This window comes from Pinus tabuliformis, chromosome 6, assembly GCF_031772625.1.
Source record: "Pinus tabuliformis cultivar Carrire ecotype Pingquan chromosome 6, CPIR1, whole genome shotgun sequence".
NCBI classification, from domain to species: domain Eukaryota; kingdom Viridiplantae; phylum Streptophyta; class Pinopsida; order Pinales; family Pinaceae; genus Pinus; species Pinus tabuliformis.
The window spans coordinates 1,980,793,542-1,980,814,386 of NC_142292.1; the positions used below are offsets into that span (position 1 = coordinate 1,980,793,542).

Here is a 20,845-nt window from a genome sequence, read left to right on the forward strand (position 1 = left end):
AATGCATCCAGTGCAAGCAATCAAATAGGAGTAGAAATCAACATCTACATTGAAATCAATGCATCTAGTGTAAAGTATTAAATAAGATTAGAAATCGACATCTACATTGAAATCAATGCATCTAGTGCAAGCGATAAATTAGTATTAGAAATCAACAACTACACTAAAATCAAAACGTATATTTTAGTGAAAAACCAAAATATTCATAAATTTCTAGATCTAACTTCTATGTTTGTGTTTGTCTCTGTGTCTCTCTTTATTCTTCCCTCTCTCTCCACCTTCCATTTTGTGTCTATCTCCCTCCCTCTCTCCTTCTCTCGCTCCCCCTCCCTCTCTCCTCTCTCTCCCCCTCCCTCTCTCCCCCGTCTCTCTCTCTTCGCCTCTCCCTCCATTTCTCTATCTTTCTCTTATTCCATCTCTTCCCCTGTCATCTATATCTATACCTCCATCCATCTCTCCTTATTTGTTTCTCTATCTCAGCCCCCTAAACACACATCTCTCTCTCTCTCTCTCTCTCTCTCTCTCTCTCTCTCTCTCCATATCTATCTCTCTTCCTCCCTCCCTCTCTATCTCTCTCTTATTCCCTCTCACCCCCTCCATCTATATCTATATCTCCCTCTGTCTCTCCTTTATCTCTCGATATCAGCCCGCAAACATACACTCTCTCTCTACCCCCTCCATGTATATCTCTATCTCCCACTATCTCTCTATCTCAATCCCCAAACATACACACTCTCTCTCTCTCTCTCTCCACATATATCTCTCTTCCTCCCCCCTTTATTTGCCTCTCTTTTTCCCTCTCTTTGCCTCTGTCTTCTTCCCTCTCTTCCCCCTCCATCTATATCTCTATCTCCCCTTGTCTCTCCTTCTCACCCCGAAAATATACACACTCTCTCTCCATAGCTATCTATCTCACTCTCCCTCCCTCTTCCTCTCCCTCCCTCTCCCTCCCTCTCTTCCCCTTCTCTCTTTGTATCTTCCCCTTATCTCCCTCTCTCTCTCTCTCTCTCTTCCCTCTTTATCTTCTCTCCCTCATCATCTCTCCATCTCTCCCTTGTCACTCCCTCTCCCTCTCCACCTTTCTCTCTCTATGTCTTTCTTCCACTTCCAACTCCATATCTCTCCCCCCCTCTCTCTCCTCTCTCTCCTCCTTCCTCTCTCTCCCTTTCTCTCCCACCTCCCTCTCTCTCTCCCCCCATCACACTCTCCCTCTCTCTCCCTTTCTCTCCCACCTCCCTCTCTCTCTCCCCCCCATCACACTCTCCCTCTCTCTCCACCCTCCAACTCTGTCACTATCTCCCTCCCTCTCTCCTTTTCACTCTCCCGCTCTCTCCCCCCTCCATATCTATGTATCCTCGTCTCTCTCTTCCCCTTCTTTGCCTATCTATACCCTCTCCTTTTCTCTCTTTGCCCTCGTCTCCTCTCTCCCTAATTCCATCTTCATCTCTCCCTTGTCACTCCCTCTCTCTCTCCACCTCTATCCTTCAATGTATTTGTTCTTCCCTCCCTCTCTCTCCTCCTCTTCCCCCCACCCTCTCTCCTTGTCTCTCCCACCTCTATGTCTCTCTCCCCCACTCTATTCCCCCTCCATCTCACTCTCTCTCTTAAATATGATCCCATTGTATTGTATTTAAGAAAGTATCTAATATATATCTCTCTCTCTTAAATATGATCCCATTGTATTGTATTTAAGAAAGTATCTAATATATATATATATATATATATATATATATATATATAATTGGTTATAAAATATTAAACCTATATTTTGGATCAACCATGTCAAAGAAAAACAATAATAAAAAACTTAAAAGAATCATGCACTATCTTTCCTTTATTATTTTTAGTCACTTTGCTTTCTCTCTTCGCTTGGATCGTTTGGTTAGGATGCATCTATCCGAGTTCTTTATAATATTATTTATATTATGTAAATTTCACATATCTATATATAAAAGTATTCTCACTTTTAATTTATTAAAACCTCAGTTTTCTATATGGGAATATTTTTAGTAGTCGTGAGGATGGAGGGTGTAGATATACCTCAAGAGTAATTATAACCTTTTTGCTTCTAAATTTAATTAAAAAATATTAAAAAGTTAAATTAAAATAAATTATTTGTAAAATATTTTGATTTTGAAATAAGTTATGGTTTTTGGGCATGTGGTATTGATAAGCTATGTTATTGGCCCATGGTATTGTAACAAAATAATTAAAGTCCTAGATCCATAATCTAAATCTTAGATGGCCCAGATAAGCCATGGTATTAGCCCATGGTATTATGATTTTCTTCCCTCCTCTCCCTCCTTGTCTCTATCTTTCTCTTCTGGGTATTGTCCCATGGTATTGTAAAAAAACCTATTTAGAAGTTAATAATATCCATGGTAAATATTCATAATTAAAAATCTTTTTATATTGTAAATATTAAATTTGTATGCGCTTATTAATTAAATTTAAAAATGGTTATGGTAAGATGGATGTTAATTTATAGGTACTATTTATATGTTATATAATGTGATATGTATATTATATTTTCTTTTATCTAAAAAATTGTTCATAAATTTATTAATAAAAAACAATATTACAATATAAAAAAATTGGATTTAAAAAATATCTCACATCTAACTCTTACACATCTAACCCTCAACCATCTAACGCTCACCCATCTAACACTCACCCCATCTAACACTCACCCATCTAACGCTCACACATCTAAGGCTCACTCATTCAACAAACTAAAGCTACAAAACATTGTGGTATCACAACACTTCTTACATTCATATAAATTTTATCACACCACTACTTCAGATTCATATAAATTTTCTTTTGGACCAATACATATATTTTACACAAAAATACACTAAGTTACACATCTAATGCTCACCCATTCAAACAAACTAAAGCTACAAAACATTGTGGTATCACAACACTTCTTACATTCATATAAATTTTATCACACCACTACTTCATATTCATATAAATTTTCTTTTGGACCAATACGTATATTTTACACAAAAATACACTAAGTTATTATTCGAGTGTTTATAATTACTTATTATCCATGTTTTATCTGTTTGTTGTAGTGTATAGATTTTCATTACCATTCTATATATCATGTGCCTTCATTTTGTCAATTTTGTTGAGTTAATGTGTTCGTTGAGTAAGTAATAAATTATTTCTTTTATATGACCTTTATGATCTCCTTCATTTGTTTGCCACATGTATGTAGACAAACTCATCTTCTTGAAGCTCCTACAATTTGTTCTTTTCCTATTATTGAACAATTAAAAATGCAATGTTGAATATGCATTCCTTCAAACACTTTGGGCAACAACCCCTCCAACATCTGTGTAACTACTACCAATAATATCACCTTGCCTAGAACAACATTTGGCAAACGTTTTCACACATCTTCTCATTCAAGGTTTACCTTTTAGACAACTTCTAATATGTTGGAAACCAACTATCAAGTGCATGTGTAGGTTCTTCTGTGAATAATCTTCTCATTCAAATCAACATTTACATTTTAGACAACTTCTAATATGTTGGAAAACAACTATCAAGTGCATGTGTAGGTGTGAATAATCTTCTCATTCAAATCAACATTTACATTTTAGACAACTTCTAATATGTTGGAAAACAACTATCAAGTGCATGTGTAGGTTTATCTGTGAATAATCTTCTCATTCAAATTAGCATTTACCTTTTAGACAACTTCTAATATGTTGGAAAACAACTATAAGTGCATGTGTCCGTTCTTATGTGAATAATGTAAATAGAATTGAAAACCAAATGCTTGTTATATTTGATGGTTCTTTGTTGGTGAGTTGATGATACTTTTTTTTAGTCAAGGTTCAACAACTTTGTTTTAGGAAAACATAACTTGCACAATAGGGACATTTTCCACACATGCTCCTTTCTCTCCCATAGATGATGCTCACTTTCAAAAATAACATTTTGGCTATTTTTTTTTACTCATCCAAAATGTAAATATATTTGATTGATAGACAATGAAAAAATTATGTTAAAACTTAGAGAAGTAGATATATGTGTATGAGAGAACAAAACATTACAAGGCCTGAAGGATCGACGATGGAGGCTCTGAAGCATGATGGCAATGGTGAGTACGGCTGATCGAACGTGGAGGCAGACTGCTGCAGCAGATGGCAGGCGTAAGGGCTACCACGTAGACTGGTCCCTGGGCTACGGTCATCCCTCCCTAACCCTGTTCTCTTGGCCTGCAGAAGGTTTTACTGCGTCGGGTTTTACCATTACCACGACTCTCCGTTTAGGGCTGCCTCCCCCTCACTATCACCTTTCTTTGTCGATTACAGGCAGCTGGCACTAACTTTCCCCGACAGCAATGGACCTCGATATCGTAGACTATTCGGAGGATCCCTTGCCGAAAGGTTCAGTCTGGACATCACCACATTCTGTAAGGGCAGACCGCATTCCATTCAGTTGTGAGTTGAACGAGGCCATTGCCGACCTGCCTCCAATCTCAGGGCCGTTTGGTCGCCCGGTCATCCTACTGGACGTTCCCCCTACCTGGTCGTCCCTCTCCACCCCGCTGGCTTCCCTGTCCTCGTTAGGGTTTGTTACGGGCTGCGTAAACCCTAACCTCCCGAAGTCATGGGCTGACCCTCCTTACATCCCCCTCACAAGCAGACCTTCCTTCGTTTTGCACTGCTCGTCAGCTCCTCCGCATCCGGCACCGCCGACTCTGGTTCACAGCCCCGAACCTCTCCCTGGAAACCCTAACAGCCCCCCGGACCTCACAGGCGCCCCTCAATCGTCCCCCCCACTCGGCCCTGAGGATCTCTCAAACCCTGGAAGCAATTTGGACACAAGGGCGCCACTATCAGAGGAGGCGAGGCCCCGGAAGAAGGCAAAGTGTTTCAGATCGAAGATTGACGACGTCATCCTGCGGCTGGAGGAAGACATTCAGTTGGCGGAATCCATGGATATTGCGGATAGGGTCCTGGTCGGAAGGATTCGTGGCAGGAACTACTCAGCTGAAAGACTAAAGGCATGGGTGACCGAGGTATGGGGCCATCGACTTGCAGATCTACCCACCATACAGACATTCGTGCGGGGTTGGTTCGCCTTCAGGTTTGCTCGGTCGGACCATACAAACTGGGTACTATCCTCATACTGGCATTTCGACCAAGCTCCGGTCCACCTGAAGAGATGGTCGCCTCTTTTCGATCCGGAATCTGAACAGCTGGGGATAGGACCAATCTGGGTCAGGTTACTAGGGCTTCCCCCACACTTCTGGTCAGAAGAGATTTTCAAGAGAATTGGGAACTCGCTCGGTTCGTATATGGGCTCGGATAAATCCTACCTCGTCACAGGGAAGATGTCTTATGCACGCATCCTGGTGCACATGGATACGCGAGGGGGTCTGCAAGAGTTTATCACTATTCAGTGGAGGAATTTCACCAGAAAGCAAATTCTGGATTATGAAGGTGTGCCCTATAGGTGCCGGCGCTGCCATAAGGTTGGCCATGTATATAGAGACTGCCCCCTGAACCCTAACAGGGGACAGAGGACAAGGGATAATGAGCAGCATAATGAGGCACCCCCGGAGCCTACTTAGCAAGAGCAGCCGTCAGTGGAGCAGCCGATACATAATGTTGCCGAGGGAACCGAAGTCGCTGACCCTAGACCCAGCAAGAAGCGGGGAAAATCTCCACTCTGGCCACCCTCTCCACCGTTGATGAGAGCTCAGGCGGCTTTAGGGGAGGCTTTTATCGTGGGTACGACTCCCTCTATCTCTCATTCTGTTATCTCTGCTTGTGATTATTTTAAGGCATCTGCATTGCATTCACATGTTATTACTTCCCACCCTGTGGACGGTCCGATGAGCTCCTTCCCCCTTCCCTTGACCTTCCCTTGCCCCCCTTTCCCCTCACTACAACCCCTCCCCAACTTACATTGCCCCATGGCGGCCCCTCCCTCCGCGAACCCTCCTCCCCAACCCACTCTCCCAGAGTCCCTCCCTCTTTCCCCTCAGATGCCCTCCCCCTACACGGACCACCGCTATCCGACGCGCTCTAAGCTCCACTCACTTGGCAAGGATGCGGTCGGCTTTGGGATCATTTCCTTCCCCTATCTCCCAAAGCTCCCCCGTGGTCGGCCTTCCCACCTCACCAAGGCTAAACATCGGGCGGGTGAAGAGATTGTTTCAGGCAGACAGACTAAAATACCTTGGGGTCTTAGAGCAGAGGATGCCCCCTCCCCCCTCCCTACATGAAAATCCTATCTTTTAACTGTAGGGGGCTGGCTAGCCCTGGGAAAAAACTAGCCCTGAGACGATTGTTATCTACTGAACCTGTGGACATCATCTTTCTACAAGAAACTCTTGGACCTGCTAGTTCCATCTCACCCCTCCTGGAATCATGGCTCCCCAACTGGTCCTTTCACTCCCTGGATGCGATAGGCTGATCAGGGGGATTATCATTAGGCTTTTGCAACCGTTCCATTAAGTTGTTAAATGTCTTGGGAGGGGTGGGGTTTTTGGGTGTTGACATCTACTCGTCGACCCTGGAATCCTGTTTAAGGCTTTTCAATATCTATGGGCCTTGCCGAGACCGGGAGGCCTTCTGGAGGAATTTGCTCACCTCCTCCACCTTACAAGGAGACAATATCATTCTCGGAGGTGATCTAAATTTCTCGTTGGGCTATGCGGAGTCATGGGGACCAAATGCTCAAATGGACTCTCTGTCGGTATTCTTCGAGAATTTATTGGACTCCCACAATCTTATTAACATTCCCACTGCAAAGATCCAGCCTACATGGAGGAACAATAGAACTGGAGAGGCCAGTCTGGCCAGAAGATTGGATCGTTTTCTCATCCGTGAAGCTCTGGTCAATAGAGGCTTTCACGTTAGACAGTGGGTTGGCTTGGGAGGGGTCTCAGATCATAGGCCTATCTATTTGGAATTGCTATCTGCCCATAATAAGCCAAAGGCTCCCTTTAAGTTCAACTCAACATGGTTAAAGGATGCTAGTTATCTGAAGGCAGTCAGTGACTATTGGAAGGCTCACCCTGTGGGCATAGAAGGCCTCATTGCAGAAGGGTTTGCACGAAACATGAATGCCCTAAAGGAGCTTTCAAAAGAGTGGGCAAGGAGGAAAAAAGAACAGGATGAGCACCAGCTCAAATTAGCAGAAGAAGAAATTGCTAAAATGGAGGAGGATTCGGAGGGGATACTTACCTCACAAGAACAAAAGGACAAGTTGGCTGCCCTCCTCCAAAAAAGGGCACAAATACTGAAAGACAGAGAGGAGTGTTGGAGACTCCGTAGCCGAGCCATCTGGCTCAAAGAAGGAGATGATAACACTAAGTTTTTTCACAGACATGCAAATGGGAGAAAGGCGATTAACACTATTTGGGAGCTCAAGAAGGAGGATGGCACCACTGTAAACACTTTCCAGGGACTCGCATCTCTAGCAAGTGCACACTTCAAAGGAATATACAAGGAGCCCCCAACCGCCACCCTGGCGGAGGTCATGCGCATTGCACAAACTTTTCCTAGATTTGTGGATGAGGAAGCGGAGCTGGAACTGACTAAGGAGGTGAGCCTAGGAGAATTGGAAGCAACCCTCAAATGGTTAAAAAAGATAAGAGCCCTGGACCGGATGGATGGACAGTCGAGTTTTACACAGCTTTTTTCGACATTCTGGGAACAGACCTTCTGCGATTGATTGAAGAATGTCGACTGAGGGGCAGAATGTGGGAGAGCTTCAACTCTACATTTATTGCCCTCATCCCCAAATCTGATAAGCCCTCATCCTTTGACGACTTCAGACCCATCTCTCTATGCAATTGCATTTATAAGATCATTGCTAAAATTATTGCAAATCACCTCAAGCCCATTCTCTCAGCCCATATCTCCCCAAAACAGTTTGCCTTTCTCCAGAACAGACAAATACATGAGGCCGTTGGCACTGCACAGGAACTTCTCCACTCTGTACAGACCAGGAAACTCAAAGGCATGATACTGAAGATTGACCTATCCAAAGCATTTGATAGGGTTAACTGGCTCTACCTTCATATGCTGCTAACCCATCTTGGCTTCCCCTACTCCTTCATCAAATGGATCCTGTGTTGTATCACGAATGTATCCTTCAGCGTGCTTATCAATGGCTCTGCCTCCCCTTTTTTCCATGCGGAAAGAGGACTGAGGCAAGGATGCCCACTCTCACCTTTACTTTTTCTTCTCATCATGGAGGGCCTCAGCTGAACCATCAGAGAGGATTGCAGACTGGGGCGAATAAGGGGTATCAAAATTACTGAAGACTGCACCCTCACCCACTTGTTGTTTGTGGATGATGTATTGATCCTCTTAAATGGGGGTATTGGGGACACCTCTGCATTTCACCGATCCCTTGGCATCTTCCTAAAGGCCACAGGCATGGTCTTAAATGAGGCAAAATCTACTATAACTGCCTCCCAACACGAGATCCAGTTTGCTCTCAGAAGATTTGCCTTTGCAGAAGTCCAAATAGAAGAAGGGTTGAGATATCTAGGATATAGGCTAAAACCCCTTGGATATAAGATAGTAGACTAGACATGGCTCATATCAAAGGTGGAGAAGAGGCTCAACATTTGGTACCACAAATATCTCTCCAGGGCAGGGAGGCTGGTACTCATCAAGGCTGTCTTAGAAGCCACACTAGTTTATTGGATGACACTGGCTTGGATACCCAGAGGCATCCTGTCTCGCCTACAAAACTTATGTTGTCGGTTCTTGTGGAAAGGGAATCAGCCGGGGAGAATATTTGCATGGACGAGCTGGGAATCATTGGCCCTACCAAAGAGCTAGGGAGGATGGGGCATTAAGAGGCTGGATACCTTCTCACAAGCCTTGGCTGCAAAGTTAGGGTGGCAACTGCTAAACAATAACAGTCTTTGGACGAAGGTAGCAGTGTCCAAATACATCCATCCATCAAGTGTACAAGACTGGATCAGACAAGACACCAGGAGGAATAACATCTCTATTATCTGGAAGGCTGTCAACAACACAAAGGAGCTCATTCGCAGTGGCCTGACATGGAGAATTAGATCGGGGACAAAGATACAGATTGGCACTGACCCCTGGGTGGGTTGTGGAAACACTCACAGGCTCACTGAAGGCCTAAGAGGACACTTACAGGCCAATGGAATTGTGCACATCAATCAGATTGCAGATGAGGCACATACTACCATCTTTCAGCAAGCTTGGAGAACTGCCAACGATCTGAACATCCCTGGATGTTGGCAGCAGGAATGGCGCAATTATACAAATGCTTTGATGGAGGCCCACATCAGAATAACTGAGGGCGAGGACGAGCTTATCTGGGCACATGCTAAACATGGTATATACTCCCCCAAGATAGGCTACCAAGTACTGATGGAGAGGCACAAACCACAGGAACTGGCACAATGGTGGAAGCAGATGTGGAAGTTGAAGGCGCCCCCTCGAACAAAATTGCTCATGTGGTCCATCCTCCGCAACAAAGTCCCGACTGGGGCCAACTTGATGAAAAGATCTTTCGCAGGGCCATTCTGGTGCCATCTCTGCAAAAGTGACAATGAGGATACCGAACACCTTTTCCTAAATTGTCCTCTCACTCAAGAACTATGGAATGGCTTCCTCGGTTTGATCTCTTCTGCATTGAAATGGCAGGGTTCTCATCTCACTGAAGCATGGAACATCTGGTGCACTACTAACTCTATCAGACTAAAAAACATACCGCTTCTCATTTGTTGGGCCATATGGATAGCCAGGAATCAAGCCATCTTCCATCAAAGACCCCCTCACTGGCCCTCCATTACCACCAGGCTTCTAGCCGATTACAGCTCCATACCTGAAGAGGAAGACCAGCCGACCCATAGGATCATTACACCAGAAGTCATCAACCCAGCCCATCCATGGGCTTATTTTGATGGATCAGCACAGGAGATGGGATGTGGTGGGGGGTCTATTCTTCATCTATCTGTATCCCATGTATACAAAATACAAATGGGTCTGGGAAAGGGGACAAACAATTTTGCAGAGCTCATTTTGGCCAAAAACCTCATACATTTTGCATTGTCCAAAAACTGCCATCATTTACAGTTATTTGGAGACTCACAAATTATATGCAATTGGATAAATAAAACAGCTCATTGCAATACATACTCTCTACAACACATTTTGGATGAAACAAACTGACTCATAACACATTTTGATGTCTTCTCTTACTGTCACATCTACAGGGAACGCAACTTAGCTGCTAACATCTTATCCAAGGAGGCGGCGCTCAAGGACAACACTAATTGTTTGATCGTGGAGGAAAGAGACGGCAACATCCATCAGTATTACCACAGGCCGTTCATAGAGCTTGGAACATGAACTATTCACAAATGAGATTGTATCTTTTTGCTTTTTGGATCTATAGCCTAAAAAGACCAAATGTAATTATTCACTGTTTTTTTATTTTCATTAGTACAGACAGTACAGGGCTCTCTGCGAAGAGCTTCAGTATTTATATAGACTTTTTATATGAAAAGCCTCACACATGAGGCGGAACACAATTTTGAATGTTTTGGTGATAGACAGGCCAGCCCTGAATATTGTATATGCAAAGCATCTGCGAAATGCAGTTTCTTTATCAATAAAGAAAGTGCGCCTTTTTCCACAGGAAAAAAAAGTAGATATATGTGTATGAAATTCAATATAAAATCTTTCAGAAATGGTTTATAAAACAATTTAATTGAAAAAAAAAATGATTCAAACCAAAACACAAATATGAGGAAAAGCACATTAAAAGATAAAAAAGAAAGAAAAAACTTGTACATTTACAATGATGAGTGAAGCATGTTCCGTGATAATAAGTAATGAATTCACTTTAAACGCATAACAAAAAAATTTGATTACTTTAGTCCTATATACCAAAAAACATATAAGAAGTGTTCCAATGGCAATTAATAGTAACATTCCATAATCATGAGGCAAAGTTATGCCAAGGTGAAAAAAATCATTTTCAAAAAATTGTTATCTAAAGCAATATGTTTCACAATTCTAAGAATACAAAAATATATACTTTAATATAATAATAAGTAAGTTCATCTATATTTATGTGCAAATATTAGAGTTTCTAGATTTTAATACCTAGTTTACTTAAAGAGGATTTTTAAACCATATCCCAACTAAGTATTATCCATTAATACAATAAAAAGCCAAAGACAAAATAAATAAATTTTCCTTTAATTCCTCTATCGTATAACCATCAAATAATATATATTCACATAAAATTTGATTAGTCATCTTTATTATTTCCTTTAAAATTTTAATTATTCTAATAATTTTTAATTACTTTTATTTTACTAGAAATTAAGAAACTAAAACAATATAATACTAAAAAGTACAGTTTTTTTTGTTTTTTTTCCAAGTTACATCCTTTCAATTTAAAAAAAAAATTAAATAATAAATATATTAAAACATTTACTTCTAATCATATATGTTTTAACTATATAATTTATAAATAATTACAATTCAATAAATAAATATATTAATACCTATTAATATTTATATCCACTTAAATAATGATTATAAATAATAAAACAATCTTATAAATTTTCAATATAGATATCAATAAATATTTGATTTCTACGTTACTTTCCACGTCTAACAAATTCAAATTCATTTACTGTGTGCAGTATTTATTCTCAATCATTATATACCTTGTATGTTTTCATCCATTATTAAAAATAAAATAAAATATTAAAATTTGAACTTTATTTTAAATATTAAAATTTAAACATTATTTTAAGCCTTAAAATAAAGTTTATATATTTTTAATGAAAACTTTTCAAATCATTATAAAAAATAACATTTTTTTTAAATTGATAAATAAATAAACCGAAGGAAACGTATGATTAAACAGACTGCTACCCCATACAATTTTCAGATTTGATTAAACAACAACTTTTTTTTTAAGTTAATCAATAAATAAACCGAAGGAGACGTATTACTTATAAAAAGAACATTCAAAATCATGTTGAAAATAAAAATGACCGTGTACTATACCAACTGTGAACATCCCCAATTATGAAATAGTCTTATGACCGCCTCTTTTGTTTTGATTTTAAATCGCCAGCGCCGCCTACTCCCAGACTGGACATTGTAATTTGGGGCACCAACCGAGCTCAAGCTCCTCCAACCACGTACAATGTTCAACACATTCCACCTCCTCTAACTCACAGCACCCACAGAGATGTAGCCTTCGAAGCTGTGTACACTGCAACAAGCCCCGTACAATGTTCAGCTTCCAACATGCACCTGCTCGCAACTCCTCCAAAGATGTCAATAATTCCATACTTGGGAGCTCTTCTAACTGATAGCACCCACTAACATTTAGCCTTCGAAGTTTTGGGGCCTGCTCCAACCCCCGTATGTTCCTCAGCTTGGCACATCTCCGTGCCCATAACCCCTCCAAAGATGTCAACAATTCCATACTTGGCAGTTCATCTAACTGAGCGCACCCACTGACATTTAACCACTGAAGTTTTGTGGCCTGCTCCAAACCCCGTATCCTCTTCAGCTGCGTACATCCGACTGCCCGCAAGCCCTCCAAAGATGTCAACAATTCCATACTTGGCAATTCATCTAACTGAGCGCACCCTCTAACACTTAACCTCTGAAGTTTTGTGGCCTGCTCCAAACCCCGTATCCTCTTCAGCTGCGTACATCCGTCTGCCCACAAGCCCTCCAAAGATGTCAATAATTCCATATTTGGCAGCTCATCTAACTGAGCGCACCCAGAAACATTTAACCACTGAAGTTTTGTCAGCTGGTCCAACCCCCATATGTTCTTCAACTGCACACATCCATATACGTCCAACTCCTCCAAACATAAAGGGAGCTGCAAAAAAGATATTTATATGTGGATCACGATTCTCATCTACTAAACATTTCAAATTATTCCGAGACGCTATTTTGATAATAACCACTAAACAGAAATGTTTATACAACAAATTTCAATTTACCTGTGATTCTTGTTGCCACAATGTTTCTAATTTGTCCCCAGACACATGAAGAAACATTAACTTCTTCATTGGAATCAGAGGAGGGAGAGATGAGTATGGACACTTGTTCCAGCGGAGCCATATGAGATTTGGCGACTTCGCGCTCTTCAGAATGCGTTCCAAGAGGGAACCTTCAGTATCAACAAGGTGTAACCTCGTCATTTGAATACAATCAAAATCATCATCATCATGGTATTCGCTAAGAACCATTCTAATTCCCCGCACGGGTATTATTCCCTGCCCATCATAAAAAAAAAATGATAGTGATTACAGGTGATAATGAACCCCGGTCTTTATTGAATAAAATAGGAAAGGATTTGAGGGATTGACTACTTACAGTTGATTGCCGCACTAAGTCATCAAAATGCAAAAACCTAAGTGGTTGCTTAACACTGGCTTCACATATTGCAAGATCCCGTAGGTGATCATGCATACTTATCCTATTGTCGGAGTCTACTTCGACCAAACACTTGTTTTGTAGATTTTGTAATGTTACCCAGCCTCCCCATTTTGAGACGTTCCATATGCTAATGGCCATTTCCCTTCTTTGTCCAATGAAAAAACAAGCAATATCTAAGAATACTTGTTTTTCATCTTCATTCAAGGCTTCATAACTAATTTGAAGCCTTTTTTTAATGTCTTCAGGAAGTCTCTGTTGAAGTTGAACCAATTGGGCAGACCAATACTTAAAAACAGCGATCACAGAAACTTCATAACTTCATTGATCATTTGCTTGATTACATCTTCATTTATATAGGAAACTCATAACGTTTCTGGTAACCAATTCCTAACTACTCATAACTACATCTTCATAACTAATTCAGTTTCTACATTATTCTCACATCCTCCCTTAATGGAGAAATGGATTTTCTACAATACCTAACTGATTTCTAAAAACTTCAAATTTGATTTTACCAAGGGGCTTAGTAAATATATCAGCCACATTATCCTTGGTGTTACAAAATATCAGCCCAATTTCTTTGGACTCAATTTTCTCACGTACAAAGTGGTACTGTAACTCAACATGTTTTGTTCTAGCATGGTAAACTGGATTATGTGCTAATTTGATAGCACTCTGATTATCACAATTAATACATGTTGCACCACTTTGCGCTTCTTCAAGATCAGCAAGAACTCTCCGCAGCCAAATAGCTTCACAGGTGGCATTGGTTAAAGCTTTGTACTCTGATTCTGTTGATGATAAAGAAACAGTTGGCTGTTTCTTACTGCTCCAAGATACGACCCCTGATCCAATATGGAATGCATAGCCAGAGGTAGATCGTCTGTCATCTGGATTTCCTGCCCAATCTGAATCAGAAAAACTTGTCAGTACAACATCAGATACATCAGTATACATAATACCAAGATTCACTGTTCCCTTTAAGTATCGGAGAACTTTCTTTGCAGCAATCCAGTGATTTCCTGAAGGCTTAGCCATGAATTGACTAAGGATACTGACTGAGTATGCAATGTCTGGCCTGGTAGTGGTGAGATAGTTCAAACTTCCCACTAACTGACGATACAATGTTCCATCTGCCTCTTTCGAACCATCTTCTTTGTACAACTTTGCATTCTGTTCTAAGGGAGTTGACATAGCTTTACAATCTATCATATTGAACTTTTTAAGAATCTCCTTTGTATATTTGCTTTGAGTAATCAATGTTTTACCAGTTTCTCTCCATACCTCAATGCCTAAACAGTAATGCATTTCACCCAAATCTTTCATTTCAAACACCTGTGACAACTGAACTTTAATTTCTTCAATTAACTTGTGAGCACTGCCTGTTATAATGAGATCATCCACATATAAAGATATTAAAGCAACATGTCCTTTTTCATCTTTCTTTACATACAAGTTAGGATCATTTTTGCTTTTCACAAACCCATTCTGAAGAAAGAAGGTATCAATCTTTACATACCATGATCTTGGTGCCTGTTTCAAACCATACAAGGCCTTTCTTAACCTGCAAACCAGATGCTCCTGTCCCTGTTTGACAAACCCTTCAGGTTGAACCAAATAAACTTCTTCCTGTAAATCACCATTTAGAAAAGCAGATTTGACATCCATTTGATGTATATTCCAGTTATGTTTTGTGGCTAAGGCAATTAGTAATCTAATTGTATTCAACTTAGCTACTGGTGCAAAAGTGTCTTCATAATCAATGCCCTCCTGTTGAGCATATCCTTTTGCTACTAATCTAGCCTTAAATTTATCAATTGTACCATCTGCTTTAAATTTTGTTTTATACAACCATTTGCTTCCAATTGGAACTTTATTTGCAGGAAGTTCCACTAATTCCCATGTTTGATTTTTCATAATAGAAGCATACTCATCATTCATAGCATTAATCCATGGTTCATGTTGTTTAGCCTGCTCATAATCAATTGGTTCTTCAACATTCATTATATTAGACATTAAGGCATAGTCTTTATACCTTTCAGGAAGCCGAGTCTGTCGGGATGACCTTCTTGGTGTGGGTGTTCTATCCATGATTCGTTGGCTTTGAGGTGTATCACCCCCTTGTGATGACTCACTGCTGCTAGATGTGCTCGTACTGCTGCTATCATCCTGATCCTGTACCTGTACCTGGACCTGTTCCTGTTCCTGTTTAATCATAGTATCAAGCTTGATATGTGCATCATCATTAGAAGTATGCCATGTATTATTCTTTGTATTACTTTTATCAGTCTGCTCATGAAACAATACATCACGACTTGCAAATAGTTTATGGGAACTTGGATCAAACAATTTATAGGCTTTCTGATCCGTACAATATCCAATGAAAATACACTTGATGGACTTGGCATCAAGTTTTCTTCTGTTAGCTTCAGGAATATGAGCAAAAGCAGTACATCCAAAGACTTTGAAATGACTCACATCAGGTTTATAACCATAAAGAACCTCAAAAGGAGTTTGAAAAACTAATTTCTTAGTGGGGCATCGATTCTTCAGATAAACAGCAGTGTTAATGGCTTCTGCCCAGAAACCATTAGAGATGTTCTTACCTTGCAGCATACTACGAGCAGATTCCACCAAGGTTCTATTCCATCGCTCAGCAACACCATTTTGCTGAGGGGTATGTGGCACTGTGAACTGTTGTTGAATTCCATTAGATTTACAATAGGTGTTAAATGCCTTGGATTTATATTCACCCCCTTGATCAGATCTGAGTATTTTAATGCACTTTCCTGTTTGTTTTTCAACCATATTTCGAAATTCTTTAAAATACTCAAATATATCACTTTTCCTTCTAACGAAATAGACCCAGGTATATCTAGATCTATCATCAATAAAAATAACAAAGTATAAAGCACCACCAAGAGACCTAGTTTGCATAGGTCCGCATACATCAGTGTGAATTAATTCAAGAATATCATACTTCCGTTTCTCAGTATGAACAGGAAACTCTTCTCTATGCTGCTTACCAAGTGCACAAGCTTCACATGGTAAATGTTCACACTTCATCTCAGGAAGACCTTCAACCATTGTTTTCCTTTGTAACAACGATAAATCATTGTAATTAATGTGCCCATACCTGTGATGCCATAATTCTGCTGTCGATGTCTCTTGAGATGTCAATGCAACATGGCGCTTGACTGTCACATCCAATCTGTACAATCCTCCAACCCTGGTACCTGTAGAAACAACCTTGTAGTGGTCCTGAACATCTTTCACTATACACCCCAATTTACCAAATTCTACTTTTAGATGATTATCAGTGATAGCGGAAACATATAGCAGATTCTTTTTAAGAGCAGGTACATACATCACATTATGAATCTGTCTCATTTGTCCATTAGGTAAGTACACATTTACTATGCCATAGCCTTGAACTTTAAGTGACCTATCATCTCCTAAGTAAATGTGTGTACCATCAGATTTCTCAAAATATTTATCAAACCATTCTTTATTACAAGTCATGTGTGCCGATGCACCAGAATCTATAAACCAAGTATTCTCATCATCAGTTTCAGCAGACAATGCAGCATCAGAAAGAAATAACTTAAGATTTTTAAATCCATCATTCACTGAGGTGTCTCTGTTTATGTAGTTTCCATTATGCCTGTTATGTCTTTGATTTGATTCATTATTCTTTCTCCTATAGCAATCTTTTGCCAGATGTCCAGGTTTTCCACAATAATGACATACAATGTTCCTTTTAACATAAGAATCAGGAGGTGCCTTACCTTTCTGCTTTGCTTGAAAATGGCCTTTGTTTCTGTCCCATGGTCTCCCTCGGAATGATCTTTGGCCTCTGGCAGTCAAAGCCAAATCAGAACCATTTGACTCCAGTTCAAATGTTTTCATGCGCTCTTCTTCTTGAAGAAGAATTCCAGCCAATTCTTCAAATGTAGGAGGTGTCGGCCTAGCTGAGAGAGCTGAAATAAAGACTTTATAGTCGGGGACTAACCCCTTTAAAGTAACAGTTACCAAGTCTGTACTAGAAACCTTTTCACCAATATCACCAAGCTTATCACTAAAGTCTTTAATTCGGGAAACAAAGTTACTAATGCTTTCATTGGCATCCATTTTGATAGATAGCAGCTTTGTTTTTAAAAATAAAATACGATTTGCATTAGAAGTCTCATACAAACTTTTAAGAGTGTCCCATGTCGCCTTCGAAGTGTCACAGTCCCGAATGTGAGGAATAATATTGTCCTTCACTGACATACGGAGCAGCACCCTTGCTCTCACTTCACGCTTCTCCCAATCTTGAGTGTTATTAGGAGGTTGAGGCTTGGTCTCGTCACCTTTTACAATCGACCAGAGATTGTATGCCTCCATTACTGTGATGATCTTAAATTTCCAATTGACATAGTTTTCTCCATCAAGTTTTGACGACTCATTTAAATATGAATCTGCAAGGGGATTAGCCATTTCTCCACCAATGACCAAATTCAAAAAATGGCAAGCTTCTTAAACAATAATACACACCACACAATCTGAAAAATGCACCACAAAAACACCACCACAAAAACACCTTTAATAATTTGCTGCCCCACACAGAAAACTGTTTACTATATCACAGGTCTCGCTGACTGTTTTCATATATATGATATTCCCCTCTTAAAAAAAACACAACAGTTTCGGCGAACACGCGACACAAAACACAGACAACCTTCCAGTTCTCTGCAGATAACGATTCTCAGCGAAATTGGTAACTGGCTCAGATTTACAGCAATTACAGTCATGCGAAAACAGTAAACGCTCGTAGGGTTATGTAACGATATTATATTTCAATGCCAGAAAATAGAGACGGGTCTGTATGTAACGATATTATATTTTAATGCCAGAAAATAGAGACGGGTCTGTAAGAAGTCGGAGCACACTCAATCTAAATGCTGGAAATAAACTCACGGATTTGTTGCACCGGATTCTTCCCAAGCTGTGATCGGTTCTTTCTTCACAATGGCTTTGCTGCAGACAGCACTCCACGCAGCACACAAAACTCACACACCCAAGCTGTGATCGGTTCTTTTTTCACAATGGCTTTGCTGCAGACAGCACTCCACGCAGCACATAGCAGCCACAGCCCGACAGACAGCGCCCCACGCAGCAGTCTTCACACGCAGCAGTCTTCACGCACACTCTAATGGCAGGAGGTCTCTCCCTGCCCACGAAAAGAAGAGAGGCGTTCACTAAAGAAAGCTCTGATACCAACTTAAAAACAGCGATCACAGAAACTTCATAACTTCATTGATCATTTGCTTGATTACATCTTCATTTATATAGGAAACTCATAACCGTTTCTGGTAACCAATTCCTAACTACTCATAACTACATCTTCATAACTAATTCAGTTTCTACATTATTCTCACACCAATAAGACAGATCATTGTTTCCATGGAGAAGTCCACTGAACACTTTCAGAGATAGAGGCAATCCATCACAGGCATTTACGAAGTCCCGGGCCAAGTTTTCAAATCCTGGGAGTGGATCGGACTGACCGAAAGCATGCTGGCAAAAGAGCTTGAGTGAGCGTTCTGTACTTAGCCCGCCTAACTTGTAAATTAATGAGTTTTGGACCCCTGATCTCGTGAGCACACCCTTATCTCTAGATGTAATCAATATTAAGCTATCTGAGTGGATACAAGTTCGATCTGGCACAAGTTCATCAATCTGATCTACGGTATCTACATCATCTAAAACTAATAAAATCTGTTGAGAGAGGAGATGTGTTTTAAGCATTTGTATACCTTCATCTTTGTTTTCTATCTGCAGATCTGACCCAGTCAAGCTCCTAAGAAGTTTTCTCTGCAATATTATTAAAGAGCCTTTACCTACATTTTCTCTTACATCATCTAAAAAGCAAGATAAGGCATAACCTGAACTCTTCCTTTTCCTATTGAAGAGTTCTTTTGCAAGGGTTGTTTTTCCTACACCACCTAATCCAACTATCCCTACTACCTGAACTTTTCTTCCACTCTGTAACACTTGATTTTCAAAATCGCTAACTTTTTCTTCTAAACCGATTGGATATTTGGCTACATCCAATGGTTTATTCACATTTCCCAACACACTTTCAACCACCTTATCTAGCAAGAGGCCCTCGTCACTGGCGAAAAACAATATAACCAGTGAGAAACATAGTATGTGCATATCTATCAATATAAAGTAACAGAAACACCGGGAAGGATGTTTGAACGCTTACCCGTTACACGCCTGCAGATCGAAACCGCTTATGCCGGAAACTCTAGAAAGAGCATTTCGCCACTTTTCAATAGTGGCTGCATTGTGTCTCAGCTTCTTTTGAGGAGATTGAGGATCAGTTTGAGCCTCATACTCCGTCTTCTCTCCAAGTTTCTTCAGGGATTGTGCATACACAGTATCTTTGCCCTGGGTCCATCTAAGATCAGAGGGTTCCACTTGGTAAAACACTGGAATTATTTTAGCCCCTGACTCCAGCATCATTACGAGCTCATTTAGACACCAGGTTGAGTCAGCGTATCCCGGGGAAAAAATGGCAACGTGTACAGAGGCTGTTCGAATAGCCCCTTTTATTTCAGAGTTAAAATACTCTCCCTGCCGCAATTCCTCCCGATCCAGAAAGACCTTCAATCCGTACGAAGTAAGCCGACGGTAGAGATAACTGGCGAAGGTCTTTTTGACATCGGGGCCTCTATGATTTAAAAACACATCAAAAGCGGAATTGCTCGTGTTGCCAGGATTAAGGGAGGTGGAAGTAGAGGCAGCGGTGGAGGAGGATGCGGCCATTTCCAATTTGGAAAATAGACACAGAGATGGGAGAGATGTGAAGGATGGCGATGAGTACGACTCAGTCTGAGACTGCAAGAGAGCCGATGAGTTAGGAGTTTCTCAGTGCCGAGAGAAGCTGTGAAGAATTGCAATAGGAAACACGCTCTATGCAGAAATACAGCAATACACATGAAACCCTTTACCCCTGGTTTTTGCTTATGTCTGAAGGCGCGTTTTAGGTCTGAATGCGCGTTTTCGTAGTGGCCGACCATTGACAGCACCAAGTCTATCTCGGGTCAAAAAGAAATAGACTGACATGCACAACCATACCTTGTTGGGGATCGGAATCACGTGGCCAGCCGGCCAGACAAAGGAAAAAACTGAACCGACAGCTCATGGGAAAACATTGATGGGACACCACTCAAAACATTCACGACTCATAAGTCACCACGTTAAAAGCCGTAGACTCTGGTCTGACAAGTTATCCCCGGCTGCAAATAAAAAAATGAATGGAGACCAATGCTTTTTCCACCTTTAATTGCCATTCATATCCCATTTTCGCCATTCATATATCGTACTTGAAAAAAACAGAA

General features: G+C 40.6%; 3 protein-coding genes and 1 pseudogene across 3 annotated transcripts; 1 reads left to right on the plus strand and 3 right to left on the minus strand.

Annotated features, from left to right (window-relative positions):
* LOC149267143 (putative aldo-keto reductase 2) overlaps positions 1 to 4,269 on the minus strand; it is a 106,603-nt pseudogene extending 102,334 nt beyond the window's left edge.
* A 2,442-nt stretch (positions 4,270 to 6,711) lies between these two features.
* Positions 6,712 to 7,707, plus strand: LOC149267144 (uncharacterized). The gene has a single exon (XM_089410294.1). It carries the CDS (start codon positions 6,712 to 6,714, stop codon positions 7,705 to 7,707), a length of 996 nt encoding a protein of 331 aa, XP_089266420.1.
* Positions 7,708 to 12,025: 4,318 nt separating this feature from the next.
* Positions 12,026 to 13,733, minus strand: LOC149267145 (uncharacterized). Its single transcript, XM_089398234.1, has 2 exons — positions 13,392 to 13,733; positions 12,026 to 13,291 (listed from the first exon to the last, which is right to left on the minus strand). The coding sequence occupies exon 2, from the start codon at positions 12,757 to 12,759 to the stop codon at positions 12,133 to 12,135; it is 627 nt and encodes a 208-aa protein (XP_089254360.1). The 5' UTR covers positions 12,760 to 13,291; positions 13,392 to 13,733; the 3' UTR covers positions 12,026 to 12,132.
* Positions 13,734 to 18,833: 5,100 nt separating this feature from the next.
* On the minus strand, positions 18,834 to 20,610 carry LOC149267146 (disease resistance protein Roq1-like). Its single transcript, XM_089410297.1, has 2 exons — positions 19,708 to 20,610; positions 18,834 to 19,611 (listed from the first exon to the last, which is right to left on the minus strand). The coding sequence occupies exons 1-2, from the start codon at positions 20,268 to 20,270 to the stop codon at positions 18,834 to 18,836; spliced, it is 1,341 nt and encodes a 446-aa protein (XP_089266423.1). The 5' UTR covers positions 20,271 to 20,610.
* Between the last annotated feature and the right edge of the window lie 235 nt (positions 20,611 to 20,845).

What these genes read in the sequence shown, in the direction of transcription:
- LOC149267146 (XM_089410297.1), bottom strand. Translation starts at nt 20,270, where the DNA reads ATGGCCGCATCCTCCTCCACCGCTGCCTCTACTTCCACCTCCCTTAAT. An exon ending in GATCTGCAGGCGTGTAACGG is followed by an intron (nt 19,612 to 19,707) that starts GTAAGCGTTCAA and finishes GTTTTTCGCCAG; the next exon opens with TGACGAGGGCCTCTTGCTAG.
- LOC149267144 (XM_089410294.1), top strand. Translation starts at nt 6,712, where the DNA reads ATGGACTCTCTGTCGGTATTCTTCGAGAATTTATTGGACTCCCACAAT.
- LOC149267145 (XM_089398234.1), bottom strand. Translation starts at nt 12,759, where the DNA reads ATGGAATTATTGACATCTTTGGAGGGCTTGTGGGCAGACGGATGTACG.